This window comes from Uloborus diversus, chromosome 2 (genome assembly GCF_026930045.1).
Source record: "Uloborus diversus isolate 005 chromosome 2, Udiv.v.3.1, whole genome shotgun sequence".
Lineage (NCBI taxonomy): Eukaryota > Metazoa > Arthropoda > Arachnida > Araneae > Uloboridae > Uloborus > Uloborus diversus.
Genome location: NC_072732.1, coordinates 164,388,181 through 164,411,593, shown reverse-complemented (window position 1 = coordinate 164,411,593; position 23,413 = coordinate 164,388,181). Strand labels below are relative to the sequence as shown.

The 23,413-nt window shown below is 31.9% G+C and overlaps 1 protein-coding gene across 1 annotated transcript in view; it reads right to left on the bottom strand.

Moving 5' to 3' along the window:
* LOC129216641 (KICSTOR complex protein SZT2-like) overlaps window positions 1–23,413 on the bottom strand; it is a 152,530-nt gene that overhangs the window by 2,044 nt on the left and 127,073 nt on the right. Inside the window, 9 exon segments of the mRNA XM_054850858.1 lie at window positions 1,448–1,516; window positions 3,459–3,668; window positions 6,253–6,478; window positions 9,218–9,579; window positions 10,621–10,751; window positions 12,882–13,095; window positions 15,442–15,670; window positions 21,503–21,759; window positions 23,176–23,352. Coding sequence (XP_054706833.1) covers window positions 1,448–1,516; window positions 3,459–3,668; window positions 6,253–6,478; window positions 9,218–9,579; window positions 10,621–10,751; window positions 12,882–13,095; window positions 15,442–15,670; window positions 21,503–21,759; window positions 23,176–23,352 — 1,875 coding nt within the window.

Below are 23,413 nucleotides of genomic sequence, written 5' to 3'. Positions count from 1 at the left end.
GGGTGTTTTGAAGGGTATTTTTCTCATTTAGGGGAGGGGGGCTCTTGCTTTTGGGGGTCTCAACGATATCGAGAGGGGTTTCAGACTGCACCATTGAAATTTTTAGAAGGGGGTGTTTTGAAGGGTATTTTTCTCATTTGGGGGAGGGGGCTCTTGCTTTTGGGGGTCTCAATGATATCGAGAGGGGTGCACACTTGCCCTTGTGGGGTGTGCACCCCTATGCTAACTTTAACTACACAAAGAACATGGTTGCCACGCACCTGGAAAACATGGAAAACCTGGAATTGTCAGGGAAAATGAAAATCACCTAAAATGGTCAGGGAAATGTCAGGAACAATAAGAAATTATTGAAATTTCTGGAAATGTCAGGGAATTCCGTCCCAATTATCCGTCTGATGGGTGACATTGCTGCTTCGTTTAGGCAAAAATGCTGAAGTATGGTAAATGTCGCTTTCCGGATATGCGCATTTTCTTCATAATTAAGATTAAAAAAAATTAAGCTCGTTTTAGAGACTGTAATATTAGTAAGTTCTGATCTATGTCATTACATTTTATTTTGCTTCTTTTGAAAAAATAAAATGCCATGGTTAGTTAGACATTACTAGGTTTTTTTGCAATGCATCTGTGATCTCATTAGTATTTTAATAGCCTTCATTCTGTGCAATTAAATTTTGTCTTAACTTACCCAACTATCGATTAGAATCATTGATAATTTTTTTAAACTTTATTTGGTTCATAAAGTAGATTAATTTACATTAAAAATATGTTGTATTGGTATTTAATAGCTTAAGTAAACATTTATTAACCTGGATTTTTTTCTAAAAGCGACTGGAAAACCTGGAAATGTCAGGGAATTTAATTCTTGAACTTGTGTTGCAACCCTGAAAAACTATCTATCTAACATGTTTTTATTTTTCCTTGAAATGTTACATATCAATGAATTAGCTGGTTTACAGTCTAAGCCATCAATATAGATAATTTCAACAGCATTTTCTGATAACCTAGAATCAAATAATGTAAATGAATTTTCATAAAAATGGACATGCTATAAACAGAAGATGAGAAATGTTTGCCTCTTCAGCGGCGCTGATAAAAAAAGGGGGGGGGGGGCATGGCTCAGGTTGTGCCACTGAAAAATGTAAGGTGGGATATCTTATTCTCTCTTTCAAGTTCACATTATTAGATTGTGCTCTACAGCATTTGAGTGGGTGCTCCATACTCCTAGGACCATGAACACTAGTGGCTTATCTGAATCATTCATTAAAGAGAAAAACATCAATTTTATACAGAGTAAAATTTTAGAATTTGAATAACAAATACTAGAGAAGAACTCATAGATATCTATTCGTGCCTCAATATTCAAATCCTCATGAACATCCATTTTGGTAATGTTAGAATATATCGTATACTGATAAGACAAAAAAATATATATATAGATATTACTTACTGTACGGTTCATGTGTGCATCAATAGTTAGTAGCAAAAATGAATCTGGGCATTGAGCATCAGTAACAACCTATTAAAAAAGAAAATATTTAACCGCTACCTAAAGTTGGAATTTAAAAAAAAATTTACTGATTACACGTTTAAATTAACCTCTCCCCATGATTGAAATGTAAATCAAATAAATTCATTGGATAATTTCATTGTGTGGATGTAAATGTACTGTCACTCCCCCGCTCTCGCTTAAACGGTGACGGATAAACGAATACCCCGCTTATACGAATAAAATCTCAGGGAGCCGAATATTTCCCCATAGCACAATGTTAAAGATCCCCGCTTTTTTGAATAATTTCCCTGGATAATCGAATTATATTATTCAGTTTTTGCAAATATTTTTGTCGAGAAAAATTTTGAATTAATTTTTTAAAAATAATGAAGAACAATTATTGATATCAAAATACAACGTAATATTTCTTGCCGATAATGGGCGAGAAAAACAACATTCATATTCTAGCAAAAAGTTTCCACAATTCTATCAAATTTATTTTGTCTTTATCATAGTGCAGTCGATAATTAAATTAAATAACACAAATAGATAATACACATTTTAGACCATGATAAATTGATAAATATTAAATATTAGATATGGTAGACGAGGAGGGGAAAAGGGAGGCAGAGAAGTGTTCTCAAAATACCTTGAGCAAGCAATCCCCTATTATGAAATTTTTCAAAAAAAAAAAAAAAATGTACTGAAAAAAAGTGAAAAGTGACAAGAAAAAGATTTCATAACTCAACTTTTAAGTTACTTTTTATAATTTTCATACTTACTTGCAATCTATAACATATATGCTAATTATTGAAATATTTTGTTGTTTATTTAGCTTGTTTCAAAAACTTTTTGCAATAACATTAATTATTTCCTTTATATAGCTACTGATTTATTATTATTACGTTTCAAGACAAGTGTTGTCAATTTAGAAAGGTAAATAAAATTTCAACGTTTAATTGAATAATTTTTCTTGGAACCGACAATATTCGATTAAGCAGGGCCAACAGTATTTCCCATCCTATTCCATAATGTGCAATTGGACATTGCTTACTTTACATTCCACAAACTCCCATATTAAAGAAATAATTAGGCAATTTCACGGGTAACTGACTTATCTTTTTTTCTGAATTATTGTATGTTTTTAAGCTGATTTTAATGGTCTAATTAAATTCTTGAAATATATTTAGGTTGACTTTTAAAAATTTGTTAACTGACTGACATTTTAAAAAGTACTATGTCAGTCAGTTACCCTCTCTGCTTTTGATATATATATATATATATATATATATATATATATATATATATATATATATATATATATATATATATATATATATATATATTTAATCATCCAAATTGTATTTCCAGAATTCAACTATACCATTAAATTCAGCCAAAAAAATACAACAATCCAGTAGAAAATATCGTTTGCACCAACATATTTTGAGCCGACTGTTGCAAAATACAGTTTTGCTCTAAAAATGATAGTCAGTTACCCGTGGAATTGCCTGTCAACAAATTCAAAGCACTCAGAAGCGAGTATAAGTTTTCCTTCATATTAATTACAAAAATAACAAAGCAACAAACTATGACTAACACATTTTTTTCATAGACAATAATTGTACCCACAGATTTATTTTTTTTTTTTTAAATTCATGCAATATGTGCCAGTGGGAAATAAAACTGGAATTTTAGCACACATACACACGTGTAAAAGAAAAGTTAAAATTTTCAAACTATACATCTATAACTTTTTAGTAGTAAGGAAAAATATAATGCAATTTTCATAACTCAAATGGAACATTTTTTATGTACCGATAGTCACAAGCATTTTTAACGATTTCTACAGTGTAAAAAATTTCAAATAAAGTAAACTTTTTATGCACTTACCAATATATAGTTAAATAAAAATTAATACAACTAACATAAACTTAAATTAAACAATTTAAAAATAATTTTAACTTACCACGTAAATGGAATTGCCATCGGGTGAAATATATTCTCGGTGAGTATCTACATACTTTGTTTTCAAGACGGGTGCTAAAGTGACGTACCATGAGATATGCATATTCATAAAAGGGCTCAGCTTGTCATCAAAATCATTAAGTGGCATTACGGTTACCAAGTCTAAAAGTTCAGCAAAATCAGCATAGCTTGAGGTAGATAAAGAGCTGTACTGAAATGGAAATTCATGAGAGATATCAGAAAAAGAGTAAAACATATGGTAAAGGAAATTAAACAGTACAGTCGAACCCTGATTTAATGAACCTCTATTAAACGTATTTCCCGTTTCAGCGAATTTTTCTCATTGCCGGACTAAAATTAAGGCAAAACCCCCTATTTACCGAATAATAAACCCCGAATTAACAAATTATTTTGACAGCCGGATTTTTTTTTTTTTGTTAATTTGGGTTAGGAAATATTGGAACGTTTTCTAAATGATCTATCCGTAATGCAGAAAAAGACTTCTTGGAATCAGCAATGTTAGACGGGCGAGTGGGCAACCAATGAATAGCCATTCTGATGCAGAAAGCGATAATGAAACTGTCATTAAAACTGTTACTTTTTGCATTACATGGAATGGAAACTGTAAAAGCATGTCTCATGCAGTAGGCTATAAATGACACAATATTTCTTCTTTCCACAAAGTTGAAAGAGAACTATTTTAAGACAAGTATCAACGAAATTTCCAAAATCAATTACTCAGTACAACAAAATTTCAAATTAACCAGTGTGTAATAAGTGGCAAAATCCTGAATAAGAAGGTACACTATCTAATTATGGATATTTTTGTGCAGTTTCTTGTTAAGGCTTTTAGGTAAAGTAAGTGCAATTTTTTAGAATTTTTTCATACCCCAATATTACGAATAACCCCCATTTAACGGAAAAAAATCGGTCCTGACTGTATTTTATTTATTACTTATCCATGTGATACTGATTTGAAGCACTTTCAAAGTAAAACGATTTCTTTTTAGCAAAAAAGATTTAATATTGAATTTCAGTGGCAAAAAAACTGCATTTTTATAGTGTAGATGAATTATTTTCAAACATTTTCGACGCAAAACTAACTGAATGCATCATCAAACATTCATTTAGCCAATTTCCCCAGCTGACCACATTTAAGATTCAATGCAAAGTTTGCATATTGACCAGCTAGTCAATAACCAATATTTTTGTTGCTGTCTAATTCTATCAGAGAACAAAATCCTTAAACAAGTGATACTACTGAAATTATTAAATGTTTCCGACAATCTATTCCAAGTGCTTACAGCCAGATTGAAGAAGTAATTTTTCCCAATTTATTGTGTGTGAACTAATTTAACTTTTTTGTGTATGAAGAGCAAAATATGTAATTAGTTCAAGCAAAGCTGTATAAAAAAATATTCTAATAGTAAAATTTCCAAAGTAGTGACTTTTTCATGGCTTATAACTTTTAGTAACTACAGTAGATTATCTGAGCTAATTGGGATCGATAGTGCCTCGGATGTCGGAAATCTCAGTTGATAAAAACTTTGCATAAAAACCTGTTAGGATCTCTGACTTTTAAAAAGTATTAATTAAAATGCAGTAGAATATTTTTAGAAGATAAAAATGGACCATGTAAAAAGCAATGTTTTACAGTTTAAAAACTAAAATAGAATCTAACTTGTAGTAAGTTTTTTAAGCATATACATTTATTAATTTATTTTTTTACAATGCCAAGTTAAATATTGAAAGATGCGTCTAAAGAAACAAACTTCTAGAAAATATTCTTACTTTTAAATTTAAAACTCTTCATTTAATATTAAATTAAAAATTTTTTTAATAGACTTGGTTATCAGCTCGGTTAACAGAAACCTTGGCTAATTGAAGCTTGGTTAATCGAGGTTCTACTCTACCTTCAAAAATTGAGAAGGGATAACAGGTGGCGAGAGTAAATCTTTTATGTCTTGCAGCAAGGATCTCAAGTCACATGATATATTTTAAAGTTAAGTATTGGAGGAAATCATGTAGCTTTCATTTGTTTCACATGAAACATGTCTCCCCATTCGTTGCAGTCATACCATGTGACTTGGAACCTTTGCCTCAGCGTTTCTTAAGCCAAAGATTGAACTTTCTCCCCCCAGTTACTAATTCCTGCTCTAAGGCTTCAAACCATAAAACTCTTTAACACAACAACATAATAAAATTCATTTTAAAAATACAAAATTTCATTATGAGGGTCATACACCCTTGAGAAAATTAATGGAATCAAGCCAATTTTTTTACAAAATCACCACTTAGTATGCCCTCCCCCCTTTTAGTCCAGCACCACTTTCACTCTACTTGGCATAGAGTCAACTAGAGTTTTGCACTTTTCTTTGAATTTTTGATCTCTATACCATGTTTTTAACAAAGCACAAATAATTTTTTCTTTTGTTGTGCAATCAGATTTTCACTCAATGTCACAAAGGGCTGCCTCTTCCATGGAGAAACTATGGAGGATCTATGGCTAACAAAAAGATAAAAAGTGACCAGATTGAGAAAAAACAGCAAAAATAGGTAGAAATTCATAACACTTAAACAAAACACAATATTTATGACGAAAAAACGTGATGTTATAGTGCCTAATCAACTGGTAGGCAAAACAGCAGTTACAAAGAATGAACCTAAAAAATTCGAAAATTGAAAATTCCCAACTTGATTCCATTAACTCGCACAAGGGTGTAGACACAGTTAATTCGCGCAATTTGAACACCCACATGAGTTTGGAAAGAAGAATTTAGAGAAAGATGTCTTACATCTTTGCTACTATTATCATCTTTCAATGATCGAGGCAACAATGTACTCCAGAGTGAATCTCTGCGGCAATGGATGGATGCACGATGGACTACTCCTTTAAGATGCTTTTGTGCTACTTCTGCTCTTTGACTAAGGACTTTTTGCATCATCGTTTCTTGACTACTGTAATAGCCTAAGTACGTAACATCTTCATCACACATTCCGCGAATAACACTTTTCTTAGATCTAAAAGAAAAAAGAATGAGTAAAAATTAACATCAAAGTCAAAAAAAAGAGATACAATTGCAAAAAAAAAAAATGTGATCAGCTTTGATATTAAATTAAGAATTAATGTACACTAAAAATTCAATCAATACTGAATTTTTTTCCAGCTTTTTTCTAGAAAAAAACAAAAACTTAGGACAGTAAAACTTAATCCTTTTTTACTTCCTTTTATGAAAAAGGAAGTACTGTATTCGAGAAAAAATGTTCACTGAAAAATCTGACTTAATTTCCATTTTTCTCACCCCTGAATGAATGTTGAGTTTTTTTTTTTTTTTTTGACTCAACCACACGTAGATATATGTCTAGGAACCTTCAGACAACCGAAACATCCATTTTGACGACCCCCGAGTTAATTGCAATGAATTTTCTCGTGATGTACGTATGTATGTTCGTATGTGTCTATGTATCTCGCATAACTTAAAAACAATATGCCCTAGAAAGTTGAAATTTGGTATATAGACTCCTAGTGGGGGCCTAGTTGTGCACCTCCCCTTTTGGTTGCATTCGGATGTTCTTAAAGGGGTCTTTTACCCATTTTTGGGGGGAAAACATAGTTAATTTTATCGCCAGCCTTTTGGTCGCCAAGTTTTTTCGCCAACTTGGTGACAAATTTGGTGATTTTTTTTTAAATTTTGGTTTTAATTTCGCCACTGCTAGTGATATTTAAAGAGTAAACAATTGAATCATATTAAAATTGCCAAAAATGGAAAAATGACATTAAATTGGAGTAAAAGGACATCATGCGATGCACACATCAGCTCGTTGGAAAAACAATTCATACAAACATAACAACCAGCAGCAGGCTTTGTGCTCATCTAGGCTGGTCTTAGTCTGTTTATTAGTCTTCAATAAAGATTAATGACCCTCTTAAAGCTAGCCACACAGCTCATTACAACCTGTTTAGGTAAGAAATTCCAAGTTCCCACACCCTACTAAAATATTAATTTTACTAATTTACAGTTTAGCCTGCGACTAATTTACTTTTTCTTCTATCATATGCACAGATTCAATGAGCCAGACAAATTTTATCTGGTGTCCGGATAATATTAACGTATTATTTATGACTAAAGGTACCCGCATGGCTTTGCCCTGAGTAAAAAATTAAAAGGTCATTTGGTTCGCCTGTATATTTACAAATATAATGAATGGTGAATTTCTCGCCAATTTGCTCGCCCATATTATGGTTCCATGTTATGATAATTTACCCATCCACATTATGATAATTTGCTTGGTAAAATGTTCTTAAAATTGGAATAGAAAAAGAACAAAATCAAATTTTCGAAAAATTGCTTTGAGGTGCACACCCTCATGCTATAAACTTATTCTGTGCCAAATTTCATGAAAATCGGCCGAACGGTATAGGGGCTATGAGCGTCACAAAGATCCTGATAAGACAAATCGAGATTTGGACAGGGAGGGATCCAGACAGAGAGTTCACAGTCTTCTAGGCGCTATGCGCGTCTTAAAGATCCAGACATTCAGACAGAGAGAGATCCCGATATCCAGACAGAGAGACTTTCAGCTTTATTATTGGTAAAGATAAGAATATTTATGAAAATAATTTCTTGCCATCCTGGTGGAAGTCATTAATCTCACAAAAAAAAAAAAAAAAACACTGCAATGAATTACATTTTGCAGTTATTTATTTCATGATGCAAACCAATCATATAATTTAAAAGTAATATGAATAAACTTAAAGTAAAGGTTAGCGATCCATAAAATGAGTTTGGCTATTTTTCATAATGATTTTAAAATCTAAATTGACCAAGTCTTAGAGTCGGAGCACTGGACTTAATAAATGTAAATTGTTTGCAAAACTCACAAAGCTTAAAACTGCACATACATGAACTATTTAATAAAAACATCTAAAATCTTTGTTTTACAGAAGAATTTTTAGTCTGATCCTTAAAAAAAAAAAAAAAAAAAAGTAAATGAATTGATTTAAGGGGTCTCAAAATGGATTCTGAGGGACCCTGGGGTGCTGCAAAGTGTCCATGGTTTCACTGTATATATATAATAGAGATAGACTAAGAGTGACATGAAAAAATTCTAGATCTTTAAAGGGTTCCAGGAATCCGAAAAGGGGGAAATCCTGAATTGATTCATAAAAAAGATTTTTTGTCCTCTTTTAAATGGATTGTATGTGAATAGCCTCAAGGGCGCCCATATAGGGGGGGGGGCAAGGGGAGGGGGCTCAAGCCCTCCTTTGAAATTAGAACTTTCTTGCTTTTAGTACTTTTTCCTTGCAAAAATGTAAAAACATTTCTTCTCCAGCCATTAATGAATAAGTTATTAAAAACGTCAAATTTTAATTACTTTAATCTGTTCTGAAATCAGTTTCCACGGGGAAAATATCCAGCTAAACCATTGGGGAAATATTTGAGCCCCCCTTGCAACTTTGCATATGGGCGACTATGAATAGCCTGGATGATTGAGTGATGTCATACCAATAGTGCATGCATGAAATCCTAGCTTCAATGTTAATAAATGCAGTAATTTGTCAGGAAGTTTTTGACTATATAACTCTTTCTTAGTCTATTTTTAACAACATTTCAATAAAAATATTTTTCCCTTTACATTTGAAATGCACATTGAATTTCTAGGATTGAATACTGAGCTTTGTTTTGTCTTCCTCTTTTCTTTCTCTTGCTTTCCCCTGTCATAGCTATTATTCTATAACTTACAGAAAAAAATGCTCACCTAGAGTCATTGGAATTTACTGATTCCTCCCCACTTGATTCAAATTTTTCCTTCTCTGTCATCACAGCTCCAAGACGAGTCTTTCGAGAAGAGTATTGATTAAAAGACTGCATGGATCCAAATCTAACAGTTTGGAATGATCCCAAAGTAGCACCAAAATTAGACAGTTTAGGATAAAGATCCCTTTGACTAGTTAGAATTATATAGTAATTTAGTACTAATGAGTTAGGATCAGCAGTCAGTTCTGAAGTGTTGTGATTAATAAGAAGACCAACATCAAAGTTTCCCATCTGACAAATATCATTAAAATCTTTGTAGGATGCTTTCTGTGCAGACAGCTCAATCAGGGCAAACTCTGTGTCCTTGAAGGAAAGAAAAAACACATAATTAAGCTACTAAACAAGAATTTTGCATAAAATGTAAGAAAGAAAAAACCAAGGGTGCAAGTGGACTCAAGTAAAATTTTTTGAAAACAGTGTGAAATTTTTGGAAGCTAAATCCCCCTTCCCCGTAAAATCTTTTCAAATATACATTTAAATATCCTTAAAATCATTGCAAAAAATTTTTTTTAAGTTTTTTTATTTCTTTTAAAATAATTTTTCAGTTTTAGAATGTTGCCCAACCAACATTTTCGAAAATGGCAGCCAAAAATTTTCGGAAATTTCCGATCACAAACATCCCTGGCAAAAACTTATTTGTCTCAACCAAGAAGTAAAATTTTATTCAACTGATCTCTAATAAATCCAGAACCTTGGTTTTTTTTTTTTTTTTTGAACTAATTCTTCAAAAAATATTAAATATCAATTAGTATTGGCAGGCACTTTAACATAGTTCATAGTTTACTGGCACTTATGTATACTTAAAAAAAATTCTTTAAATAAGAGTTTTTCATTTTTAAAAAATATTTTCTACATCATTTAGTCAATAAAAATTGGCAGTTTGCAAAACTGGTTGAAATTTTACACTATTGTGGATGTTTTTTTCTTGCTGGTTAGCAAATTTATTCAGTATGATTTCACAGTCATATTTTGTGTACCTAAAGTTTACTTTAGATAAACAAAATATATTTTCTTATCTAAATATGAAATTTTTTCAAGCATTTTTTTTTCTTAATTAGGCTTAAAATTAAGTAACAATTTTTAAAAAATCTTACTATTACAGCACATATTAAATTTTCAAACAACCACATATGGTGTTTCAATTTCAAATGTAATAAAAAACTAAGTTCATTTTCCTTTATAAACAACTATTAGTTTTCACTTTTAAACTAAATATTACGTTCATTTACAAATAGTTTTAGTTTTAATTAGTTTTCCAATAAAACTATTAAAAAAAAAGACTTCCATCAAAAACAGTTATTAATACATAACTGTTATGGAGTTTGAAGAGCAAAATTTTCTTACTATATTAGAGGAACTGTCCACCATAACAGGTACCATCCTCAATACAGTCATACCATAAAGCATATTGTGGCTGATTATATAGTTATATAGATGACTTCCTGACATGTTTATATCTGGTATAGTTAAAGTTCCTAAAAGAAGAAAACAAAATAAGTGAATTAAAAAATGCACTTACAATGCAGAATGCAAAATTAAGAACACACTGAAGAAACTTTTTAAATCATAAATGTTTGGGAAGCACATTAGGAAAAAATATGAAATTATGCCTTAAAATATGCAAATGTTCAGAACTTTGCATAATAAAGATGAAGAGCAAAACTTGTTTCAAAAGCTGGGCTTAAAGTCGAACTAATTTCCATTTACATGATGTTTAAGATATTTTACAAACTTAGGCACTTATAAAATGGTCTGGATATGGAATTTAGTTTTACTCTGGGAATTCCACACTGAAATTTATCAAATCAAAATTGAGTTTTACAAAATGGAATCAGAGATACCAAATTAAAACAGAGTTTTACAATTAATAATGCAACCTCTGAAACAAAGGCATTAGGCTCTATAACACAGGATATCTGGCAGTTCGTTCTAGAAAGCAGTTCAAATGTCATGCCAAATCCTCTTCGCATATTTCGCCCCCTCCCCCTGTTTGCAGTTCAAGAAGTACAAAATATAAACTCATTTCAGATTCCTTGAGGTGAAATTTCTGTATTAGCTACTGTAAATTGTTAGTGGTTTTGTTATCAACTACTATGTCTGTGTGGATTTAAATTCATTTCATCATCTAAACCTAGATTTACATTACTGCTATTTGTTCCTAAATTTTCTAATTCAAGAGCTCTCTCTCTTTTTTCTGTATCTGTTAAAACTTCAATCGTTCATTCTCTAAAACAGCTCTTTTTCTAAAGTTTCAATCAAAATTCTCTCTAACATAGTTTTGACTAACTCTTGATCATAATTTGTGAGTTTTAAAACCAACACTTTTAATTGAATAACTTTCAAACCATTGTGAACATCTTCGCGAAACTCTGTCATTTATTCTAACAAATAAGCTTTCTTACATTTAACTAAAGACGCTATACTTATTGCTATCTGGGAAAATAATTGGTTTAATTTCCAATACCTTACAAGTTGCATTCGTTAAATCTGTTACGCAGAATTATTTATTTTCTATTTCTCTCTGTCAAAGTATCCAGTTTAATTTTTAATAACGAAAAGAAATCTTACAGTTTGTTATTGTTTGTATTAATAATTAAATCCGTTTTTCCTTTTTTTTTCACGCTCAAGTACTTCAACACGCTCAAGTCACTATTGTTGTAGATGATTTTTATCTTACCTCTAAACTGTAAAATACAATATTTGTATGCCTGTTTTTAAGCTTTATTTTCAAACTAGAAAATCGTCCGTCATGGTATTACGAGTGCAAATTGCTTCTTTATTAGAGATATTTACTGTAAAATTTGACTAGTTCAAATAGATACATATGAGAGAGAAATGTTTAACATTGATTGGGAAAAAGTTAAATTCATCATTGCCATAATATTTTGAACTTAAAACGGACTACCAAGTTATTTTTACTCAATTTTTGACCGGCAAAGCAGTTGATTATTCGACTTAGTTTTGCGTTAAAACAATCACTACTTTGCTTCTCAAACACTGCAAAAAAATCATATCTAATTATAAATAAAATTATTGAATTTTAAGTGGTGCAACAATGAAATAATGTCCTCTCGCAAGCTATTGTGCGAGTTTCATTGTTGGTGACGTCAGGAGTATAACTTGATCATCCCCTTTATATATATGAGGATTCTATCTAACTAACTTTATTGAAATACATCAGTTATTAGAGTCTTATTTTCTTGTGCTGTAAAAATTTAAGGTTCCCAAATTATTTGGCAAAAGATAGCCTTTAAAACCGACATATGTGTGGTTTAAACTGATTAGATAGGTCCCTGAAGATGGTTCGGATTTTTTGATCCAGACCAGGAGCCGAGCATCCAGGGACCTCATCCTGCTTATCCAGAGGTATTGATTTGGTATGGGAACTTGGAGTACTTTGTGACCAAAACATGTTTAATACACCCCAATCACCACTAACGAACACGGAGGATCTTCGACCGGCAGGTATCGAACCCGGGATCCTCCAGTCACGAGTCCAAAGTCCTATTGATCAAGCCCTGCCACGGATTACTACAACTCCCCAAAGAGCTAGAGAATTGGCAGCACTATAAAGATATTAAAAAACTGGAACATATTCTTCTTACCGGCATATAATAAGTTACGAGCTCCAGTGGGAACTTTCTGATAGTACTTAATGAAGTCATCAAGGAAGCTAGTTAGATGATAGCCATGGCGAAAAATGAGTTGGCGACCAGAAATATAGGAATGAATGGTCCTCAAATGATAGTCATATGTAAATGAGTGCAAATGCATGAGAAGCTTCACTTTATCTAATTCATCTAAGAATGCAGCTGCAAACTAACAAAAAAAAAAAAAAAAAAAAAAAAAACACTATCAATACAGCAAAATAATTTAAAAAGTATTTATTATACACATAGTACATAAGACAATAAAGCAATAACATAAGTCAATAAATATAACTGTGTGATTACCAATAGAAACTTTTTAAGGATCAACTGAAGCATTGTATAAAAATATTTCAATTGCGAAGGAAGATTATCCACTATAATATTAAAATCTTTTCGCGTCTGTCTGTCTGTCTGTCTGAAGATCGATCTTCTCGAGAACCACTGCGAATCAGGAGTCAAACGAGATACCGATCAATTCGAAATTTTCCAAAGAAAACAATAGGACCAATCTCATAATAGTACAACTTTAATTAGCGGAGATATTAATTAAAACGTTAATTAACATAACGCTATTCAGGAATTTTTATTTCTTTCCTGTTGCTGTTTTGCATATGGGTGAGCAAATAAAATTCTAATAATTGTGTCAAAAGAGATTTTTTTAGCTGCTGTCCAAATCTTAAAACAACGTTTCCATCTAGAATTTCATTTTTAATTAGTTTAAAATTCGTTGCTCTATTCGGACATTTATCGTCTGTCCTTTCTTATTTTTTCACATTCAACGTTCTTAACTCTTTTCAGCATATGAAAAATGTTTCTTTAGTAATGTTTATTGATTGAAGTGTAAGTTTATCATTCACCGACCTCATATTTGGGTACATTTAGGATGTGCGACTAATTATGTTTATTTTGTTGAACTTTTTTCCGTCACATGGGTGAGTTTTCGAATTGTAATAAATCTCTTTTTCCTTCCTGTTTCGATTTTTGCAATACAGTTTGTATCGTTAAAAGAACACGTTAAATTAAGATTGTTTGGATTTCTTTAAGTGAAACAGAGTTGAACAAAAAAGATTGTTTTTAAGAATTTTAACTAAAGCTTAATTGGAATCTGATGGCTTGATATTAAATTAATGCTTATTGGTATTTAATAAGTCTTGGTGCTTTAGTTTCACGTAATCAACAAAAAAGTGTGTGTCATTTTATGTAAAAAGCTGATTGTAATTGTACATAAATATTTCAGATATATTCTATCAGATTTAATTCAGTTTAAAGTGAGCACATATTATAGTTGAGAATGCATATATTTTCATCTTTTGTGCTAATTGAAAATACTCATAACTTGTATTATTGATAAATATGATTAACGTTAAAGAGGCTTTTGCCAAAAATATGCTCTACTGGTGTTTTGCAAACCTTGCATTACGCGTAATTATTTACTCCTTAGCGCTTTAGAAACAACTGATGTCAGAATAATACAAAAACATCAATTGAACAGCTCTTTCATTTTTTAAGTAGCCCGTGCAACGCCGGGCATGCAGGCTAGTTCTTTAAGAAAAAGAGTGATATAAATGAACATAGATATTTTGAACCGGCTAAAAATTACTGATTTATTTGAGAGAAATTTTTCTCCTTAATCCATCAGTTTCAAAGCTTGAAGCAATCCAGTCAAATCTTGTTAATGTGAAGTTCAAGGGACTATGATAATTATTTTACGTTAACTAGATTTCATCTTATCAATAAATTAAGTGATTGTTTTCTTACAGGATCAAACAAATATCTCTGAAAATATTTATACAGTATGGAAGGAGTAAAAAAAAAATTGATTTGTGCATTATTTAACAACAGGCATTATTTACAGAGTAATCATCTTTACTAATAATAAAGCTGAAAGTTTCTCTGTTTGGATCTCTCTCTGTCTGTCAGGACCTCTGTGACGCGCATAGCGCCTCGACTGTTTGGCTGATTTTCATGAAATTTGGCACAAAGTTAGTTTTTAGATGAAGGTGTGCGCCTTGAAGCAATTTTTCGAAAATTCGATTTTGTTCTTTTTTTATACCAATTTTAAGAAAATTTTTCTGAGCAAATGTTCACAACGTGGAATAGTAAATTACGAAATCATCATAATGTGGAACCGTAACATGGGTGAACCAGTTAACATAGCAGATTAGAGAGAAATTCATCATCCATTATTTGTAAATATACAGGCGAACCAAATGACCTTTTAATTTTATACTACAGGAAAAGCCACGCGGGTGTCATTAGTTACATATAAATTAACAGTCATGAAAATAAAGCTTAAAAATCTTGTTACTTGATAATAATGATCCATGTAAATTGTTTACTCTACTTTTGTAAAAATATAATAGCATGTAATAACAAATTATAAGCACATGATTAATTTAAAAATGCAATGTGAGATGAATTTAGAATTCTACAATTGGTAGTTTATATCAGAATAAACAAAACATATTTTCTGCAGATAAATATTTTGAATTAGACTAATTTTACAGCAACTAACCTGAGAATTTAGAGTCCTTAGATTACAAGAGTTGTTAAACCTTGAACATTCAATGGAATATAAATGTCCATAAGCATAAGGATCAGCAAGACCTATTTCAAAGACTAGAAGCCCTCCTAGTAGAGATTTTATGAGGTAAAACACTTGTTGCCCTCTGATGTTATGTTTATGTAGAGAAAAGGAATCACTGCGAGATAGTTTGTCATCGTCATTTCCAACACTTTTTTTACTGCCAAGAAAGAAAAAACTTTTAAATGAAACATTAAAAAAATAAAATTTTAATAACATAAAATTTTATTTTGTAAAAGTTTCTTCATGTGGCTTCCTGGAGGGGAAGTCTACCATAGACCAAATTCACTCTATAAGACAAATCCTAGAAAAGACCAAGGAGTACGGAATTGATACCTACCATCTGTTCATTGACTTCAAGGCAGCATATGATTGTATCAACAGGAATAAATTGTTCGAGGCGATGTACGAATTCGGAATCCCTCCTAAGCTTATCAATCTTGTCAAAATGACTGTGCGAAGCATAAAATGCAGAATTAAGACCATGTCTGAAGTATCGGAGGTCTTCTATACAGAGAGAGGCCTCAGACAAGGAGACTCTCTGTCTTGCATTTTGTTCAATTTAGCCCTTGAAAAGGTTATACGAGACTCAGGTATCAACACTAGAGGCACAATCCTGCAGAGAACTATACACATATTGGCATACGCGGACGATATTGACATCGTTGGGCGAAGAAAACAGGATGTGATTGAGGCATTTGTTGCCCTTGAGAGCGCTGCCAAGGAATTAGGCTTGACTGTAAACGAGGAAAAAAACTAAGTTTTTGGTTGCGAGCACTAGAATACAAGATGTGCAGCCGCTTACTATTGGAAACTATACTTTTGAAGGAGTCACCCAGTTTAAATACTTGGGTGCACTTATTACCAGTAAGAACGAGTTTTAAAGTTGAAATCGGAAATCGAATTTTGATGGCAAATAGATGCTACTTTGGCTTGAAAAGCCAATTAAAATCTAAGCTCCTTTCCATTAATACAACAATATACCGATACAAAACCCTCATAATACCGATACAAAACCCTCATAAGACCGATCATTTTATACGGTAGTGAAACATGGGCAATTAATAAAACAGAGGAAAATAGACTTCTCATTTTTGAAAGAAAGATCCTTCGGGCAATTTTTGGAGCAGTAAAAGAAAATGACACTTGGAGAAGTTTATATAACTTTGAAGTATACCGTAAATACCGATAACCCAACATCTTAAGAGTAATTAAAGCCAATAGAATTAGATGGCTGGGGCATGTATTTAGGCGTGCAGATCTGGACCCGGTTAAAAAGCTAACTTTTTCAAGGATTGAGGGTACAAGGAGAAGGGGAAGACCAGCAACAAGGTGGCTGGATAGTGTTGAGAAGGACCTTAAAATTTTGGGAGTGAACAGGTGGAGAAACCTGGCAACGTGTCGTACCGCCTGGAGGAAGCAGACGGAGAAAGCCTTGGCCTGCACCAGGCTGTTGTGCTGATGAAGAAGAAGAAAAGTTTCTTCAAAACACACGAAAGAAAAAAAAAACATTGAATTGCAGCTCAATCTTAGTCAGGAAATATGCTTTGAAAAAAATAGGCTAAATAACTCCATAAAACTAAAGATCTTTGATACAAAACATGAAGATATTATACAGAATTATTCACTTATAAGTACATTAATGAGAAACAAACTACATCATCAGTTTTTCAATGCACAGTAAATAAATTTAATTTGGAGCATTAATTTAGGGAAAAAATAGTTAAAAGCATTACAAAATAATAATAATAAAGGAATAAAATATAACAAATGTACTTAATATCAGGCATAATTTTATTTAAATATAAGTATATTGGCAAAACTATGTTTTCAGAAAATTTTTTATTAGTTGATTAATTATTATGAAATTTTACAGCTAATTATTGTTAAAAAATATCTATCTCATATCACTGTGCATAATGTTAATTGGATACTTGAGATATTTTTATGTTTTTTTTTTAAATCCTTCAACTGTATTCCAAATTATAACATTAAATTTTTGCTGATATTAAACCATAAAAAATATTTAACTCAAAAATTAAACCCTTAACAATTCAGATTATTATTATTATTATTATTATTATTACTTTATTATTTTGAAGAAGCTATATAACCACATACACATTTTACTTTTTGGGGATGAATAAATAATAAATAAATAAAAATTTCAAATAAAACACAATAACATTTTGAGAATTATGAGACTTTAGGAAGGTCCACCTCAATTGTCATTAAAAAAAATTATATATATATATATATATATATATATATATATATATATATTATTTAACACCATTTACATTATAAATGTTAACTGAGGAGGAAAATAGTTATAGAAAAAACTATCTTAAAAAAGAACACAAGCAGTTTTAGGCATATATAAATAGTATTTATTAGTCAAAAAAAAAAAAAAAACACAATTTTTCAGAATTCTGGCAACTAGTGTTCACTCTAGAAAAAAGAAAGAGCAGGGTGCTGGTCTTTGAAAGGGGCCTATTGTTATAAAAAGGTCACTTTTTCAGCGTGGTGTCCCTCCAGCCAAGATCAATGATGCACCCCTCAAAAAGTACTGAGTCCCCCTTCTTCAAAAAAAAAAAAATAAAGAGGAGAAATAACATCTTGAAACACCTTGCAAAAATTCAACTAGTGTAGTCTGCACTATGAGCCCTCCCCCCCCCCCCCCCCTTCCCAAACAAATGTTTTCCTCACTCCATAGGAACATTTAGATAATGCTTAAACTTGGCTTTGTGTGTTTTTCAACACTTTTCAAGCCTTAATTTTGACTACTAATCTCCCCTTCCAACCTAAAAAAAAACTGATAGTAATTTATATTGTGCCATTACGTGTTTTAGTAGACATCAAAATCATGATGAATGTTAATTCTCCTTTTTAAATATATTACACTTCAAACAGAATAATTAAATTAAAATACTGTGTGTAGTGCTTCAAAAATGCAGTCGTAGCAAGTTGCAAAACAAAAATAAGTAACTCTGGCCAATCCAAAATTTTTATCTCAGACAATTTTTGTGAAAATTATGTCAATAAGTTTTTAAAATAATCTGTTATACGATTACAGAAAGATAATAAAAATAGCACAAAGGAACGAAAAAATGATTATTTTGCAGCAGAAAATTTCCTTGGAAAAGCGATATGTTTCCATTTCAAACGCTTTTTTTCAGGGGAGGATCCAGACATAATTCTCAGAGGGGGCCATTTGGTAAAATACAATGCATGCTTTGGAAAATTTTTGAATTTTAGAAATATCAATCCAGCCCACCTTTAACTAGAGCATTTTTTAAGGAATTTTTACTAGGCGACGCAAGTTTAACATAAAGGCTGTAACCGTCCCAATAATTTGCCTCTTTTCTTAACAAACGTGTGCATATATCGTCGCCTCAAAGTGGTATTCCTGTAATCAGTACTGTGTTCTGAGGCAACTGTATAGGACTTCTGCTTTAAGAGAAAGCCGAGATGAACCAACCGTAAGTATAATATTTACCTCAAAGTAAAGGGGCCTGGGGGGTTCTCCCCCCGTAAAATTTTCGAATTTGTAGTCTTAAAAACGCATTTTATATGATCTTTGGTAATGTTACAGGAAAAGAGGTTTGGGGTTTCTCCGGCGTTTTTTTTTTTTTGCCATTGTAGAGTCAAAAACAAAGTTTAGTACGATCTTTTGGTGATGATATGTGGAGGAGAAATTCTAGGGCCCACACTAAGAAATGCATTCTAAAGATGCATAATAATTATCTTTGATAATGGTAGGGGAGAAGAGGTTTGGAGTGCTCCCCCTGAAATAGTAGCTCTAAAAAGGCTGTTTTAGACAATTTTTACTGATGTTAAGGGGACCAGAGATTAAAAGGCCCATCCCAGGAAATGTTACTAATTTATAGACTTAAAAACGCATTCTAGACTATCTTTGGTAAAGTTAGGAATTGAAGAGATTCGGATGTCCACTATCAAAATTTTTTCAAATTTGAACTCTTTAAATTGCAAATGTAGGCAATCCTTGATTCATGAGTAACTTTTGGAGCACCAGCAATTTTTCGAAAATGAAGCTCCAGAAACGTAATTCTTGAAGACTTTCAATAATGTTAGACAGGGAGGAGTTCTCCCCCCGGAAACATTTGAAACTCAAGCGCTTAAAACAAAATTTAGGCTGATCTTGAACAATGTTGGCGAAAAGGAGAGGGAGGGGGGCTCCCCTGGAAACTTTTACAAGTTATTTTTTAAAACGGTTTATAGACGATCTTTGGTAATATTAACAAGAGCAAGAGGAGTGGTTTGGAAGGTCCCGTATTAAAAAGGAAATGAAGAATACTTACATAGCACAGCATAAAGCCAGCTTAAAACTTAAATGTAACTTTAACTTAATGCGCTATGTATAACTTTTTATCGGAGACTTACTAACACATACCTTTTTTCTTTCTCCTATGAGAGAAGTAATCACATCCAACCAGACGAGTTCATTATGCTAAATGAACCCAAATTTTTGGTATAAACTTGATGTTTTTAAAATTTTAGTGGGATTACCATGCCTTCCCTGTGACATTATTTTCCATTCTTGTTGACTTCACATGAATTACAATGAAGGTTTTTTTTTTTTTTTTTGCAGTTTAAGCTAGGAAAAGGGTTGAAAAATCTATACTTGAAACTTTCACGGTGTGGTTTTATGGTTCCCTGGCGTTGTTTTTATTTCTTGTTATACTTCGAAGAATAATAAGGATTTTTTATATTTAGCTCTAAAAAGGCTTTTAACTATTTTTGAAACTTTCTCAATGTGGCCATGCCCCCTCCCTCTCTCTCACTGTTTTCCTTATTGTTAGATTTTGTATGTTTTATTAGGGAAATGTTTTGCATTTTTGCTCAAAAAAGAAAAAAAAGTATTTTAACTATTCTCGAAATTTTCTCGGAGGGGGCCATGGCCCCCTCCCTGGATCCGACCATGCTTTTTTTTTTTTTTTTTTGAGCTGGGGAAGGGGGTTAAAAATTCAAGGGGCAAAAAAATACCCTTGTATTTTAGCTCTGTAAGCTTTGTACTATTTTCTACTTAGGAAACAATCAGAAAGTTAACTTTCCAGAAACAGATGTGAAAAGATTGCTACACAATCATTAGCATTGTGCTAAAATTGCTAAGCCTAATTTCCACGTGCAAACGAAAAACGGACACAAAGAGCTGAAATGCTAGGAAAAGTCCTATTCCCTCTCTCATTATTGATTCTGAGAAGATCAAGGATGGGGAAGAATGAAACAATGATCTCTTCCTTTGCAAAAAAATCCACCTTCAGTTGAAGGAAGAACATGCCTTTGTTTCCTACTGATCAGCCTGTTAGAATTCCTAGAATCTCATCCCCTTCCCCTCTTTGCCTTGGTGTTTGTTTCCCCTTTTATTTATGGGTCCGTTTTCAGGGTAAAATTCTGGGAATAATGATAAGAAATGGGCGTTTTTGCGGACGATCACTGGACAAGTAAAATTGCCCCGATATAGTGCGAGTACAAACGATGCTTGAGGCATCTTTTTAAAAACACAGGGTGCAATTTCCTTTTTTCTTAAAGGGCAGAGCGCATTTTGCGATCTAAAAAAAGGGCAGGGCGCATTCTGCTGATGTGGAAAAGGGCAGGGCGCTGCGCCCTTCAAAAACGGCCTAGCGGGAACACTACTGATAACACAACTTGATAAAGATCAATATGAAGCTGATAAAAGGTAAAGTGATGAGAATATTATGACATGTTTAATGTAATAAATGAAAGAAAAGCATAACTTACTAACATACTAATTTACTAACTCAACCATTGTTTAAATGCTAAAAAAGCATGTATAAAAACATACACAATAGATGTAACAACAAATCTTTTTTTTTTACCTTGATAAAAATTTATATGAAATCAATACAAATTTTACAATGATAATAGAAATAAAATTACTCAATTTATAAAGTATGGCATCATTGCATATTTTTAATGAGCATGAAGAATATTGCCTGTAAATTCATACCTTTGGGAGGAAGGTTCAGTTCGCAAGGAAATAAATCCAATTGTGTGCAAATACTGAACATATTCCTGTAAGTAATGCCGGCAGACAGTATTGTGCCAAGTTTCTTCAGAAGGAGTCTTAGCTCTGAGCTTTGGAGAACTTTGATTGGATCCTGGAAATGCACCGCTCATGCGACGCACTCTTGAAGAAGTACTACTTCCGCTGCTATTAGAAGTGTCGCTGTTTTTTATACTACTACCAGAGCTATGACGAGACCTCTGTAATACATTTTAGAATTAGTCAAAGGAATAATAATTTGTTTAGGCAACATTTTTAATCAAAGTGTTCGGTCAGGATTTTTATTTCCAAACATATTTAATAACAGAGTTTAAATTTTACTCTTGTATTTGTGACTATTTTGTAATTCAAGAACAACTTTTGTCTTCAAAATAAATAAAAAAATAAGTTGGATATTTTTTGTTTCCCTAACATGTATTACATTAAAAAGAAATATTTTATAATATATTAACTACTTCAAATAAATAAATATATTTAATATTTTTATTAATTAACAAGTATATTACAAGTGTATACAAGTATATATTTAGCCCTAATTACAACAGTATTTAAAGAATGCTCTGATGAATAAGTTTAGAAAATATTAGACACAATATAAAAATACTTTAAAATATCCCATAACTAGCTCAATAATGTATCAATGCAGCAACTGTACAGCAAGAATTACATGTGCAGAAATGAGTTAGCTTGTTTTCTTTTGTTGTACTGTACAGTTTACACTTTGACATGTTGCTGGATTACGAATTTGCTGCTAAGCTGTCAAGTTGTCAAGGCAACTGATTGTACTTTTATTCAAAGGCTGACCTCAGTTAAGATGCATTCCTCTTCATTCTTTAGTTCGATCATTTTGCTGATAAGTTCCTGAGAGAATTTTCTTTACTATTAAAGGTGTCTAAGCAAGTACTTTGTCACTGATATTAAAAGAAAAAGAGAAACTTCTAAAGCGGTAGAATCCATGAATCTGAATTTGAAAAGAATGAAGATGTGCACTTTTCCTGAAGTAGAATCAGCTCTATTCAAGTGGTTCCAGCAGTATCGAAATAAAAAACTATGCTTTTGATTTTTCTCTCTCAATATTTTTGATTAAACTATGCATATTGTGCTTAAAAACTTTTAAGTTCTATAATTTTCCCTGTTATATGTACATATTAATTAAAATATTCAGTGGTTTTTAATATTAAAATGTCCAAAACTGAAACTAGAGGTAAGTCAAACTTCCGATAAGTCGAAGTTTTGCATCGGTCCCTTTAGATTTGAGTTATTGAGAATTGACTGTAGTAAACACATTTCAACTCCGAAATACTGATGGTAAGAAATTTGACCAATTCAGCAATCTGCTTCAAAAATAATTGAACAATTTTAGGTACCAGATCTAGGATTTATTCAAGAATTTTCCTCATTTGTTTTAGTTAAAATTTAAAAAATATATATATTTGTAGGACTAAACCAATTTTTAATTACATTAAGCAGAGAAATTATGCTATTTTGCAGCAAAAACTTAAAACCTTGTGTCTATAAAGGAATTTTCAATTCTAGACTGTTTTATTTTTTACTAGAAAGAGATCCCTTCTACATTCATAAAAAGGCTGCACGGATAGAACTAAATTTCAGCTTACACTAAAAATCCCAGATTCAGCTGGTTTTTCAGTCACTGGCATTGTCTGTTCAAGAGGTTCTAAAGCATGATCTCGAATAGGAGCAACTTTCCAGCGCCAGGAAGGGCTAAATAGCAATGGAGTCAAGCAATAATGACTTAAACGAGCCAGCCTTTTTAGTTCATGGAAAACTCTTTCCTAGAAATAAATATAAAACACAGAAATAAGTTAAACAAAATAAGGAGTTATTTACTCAGAT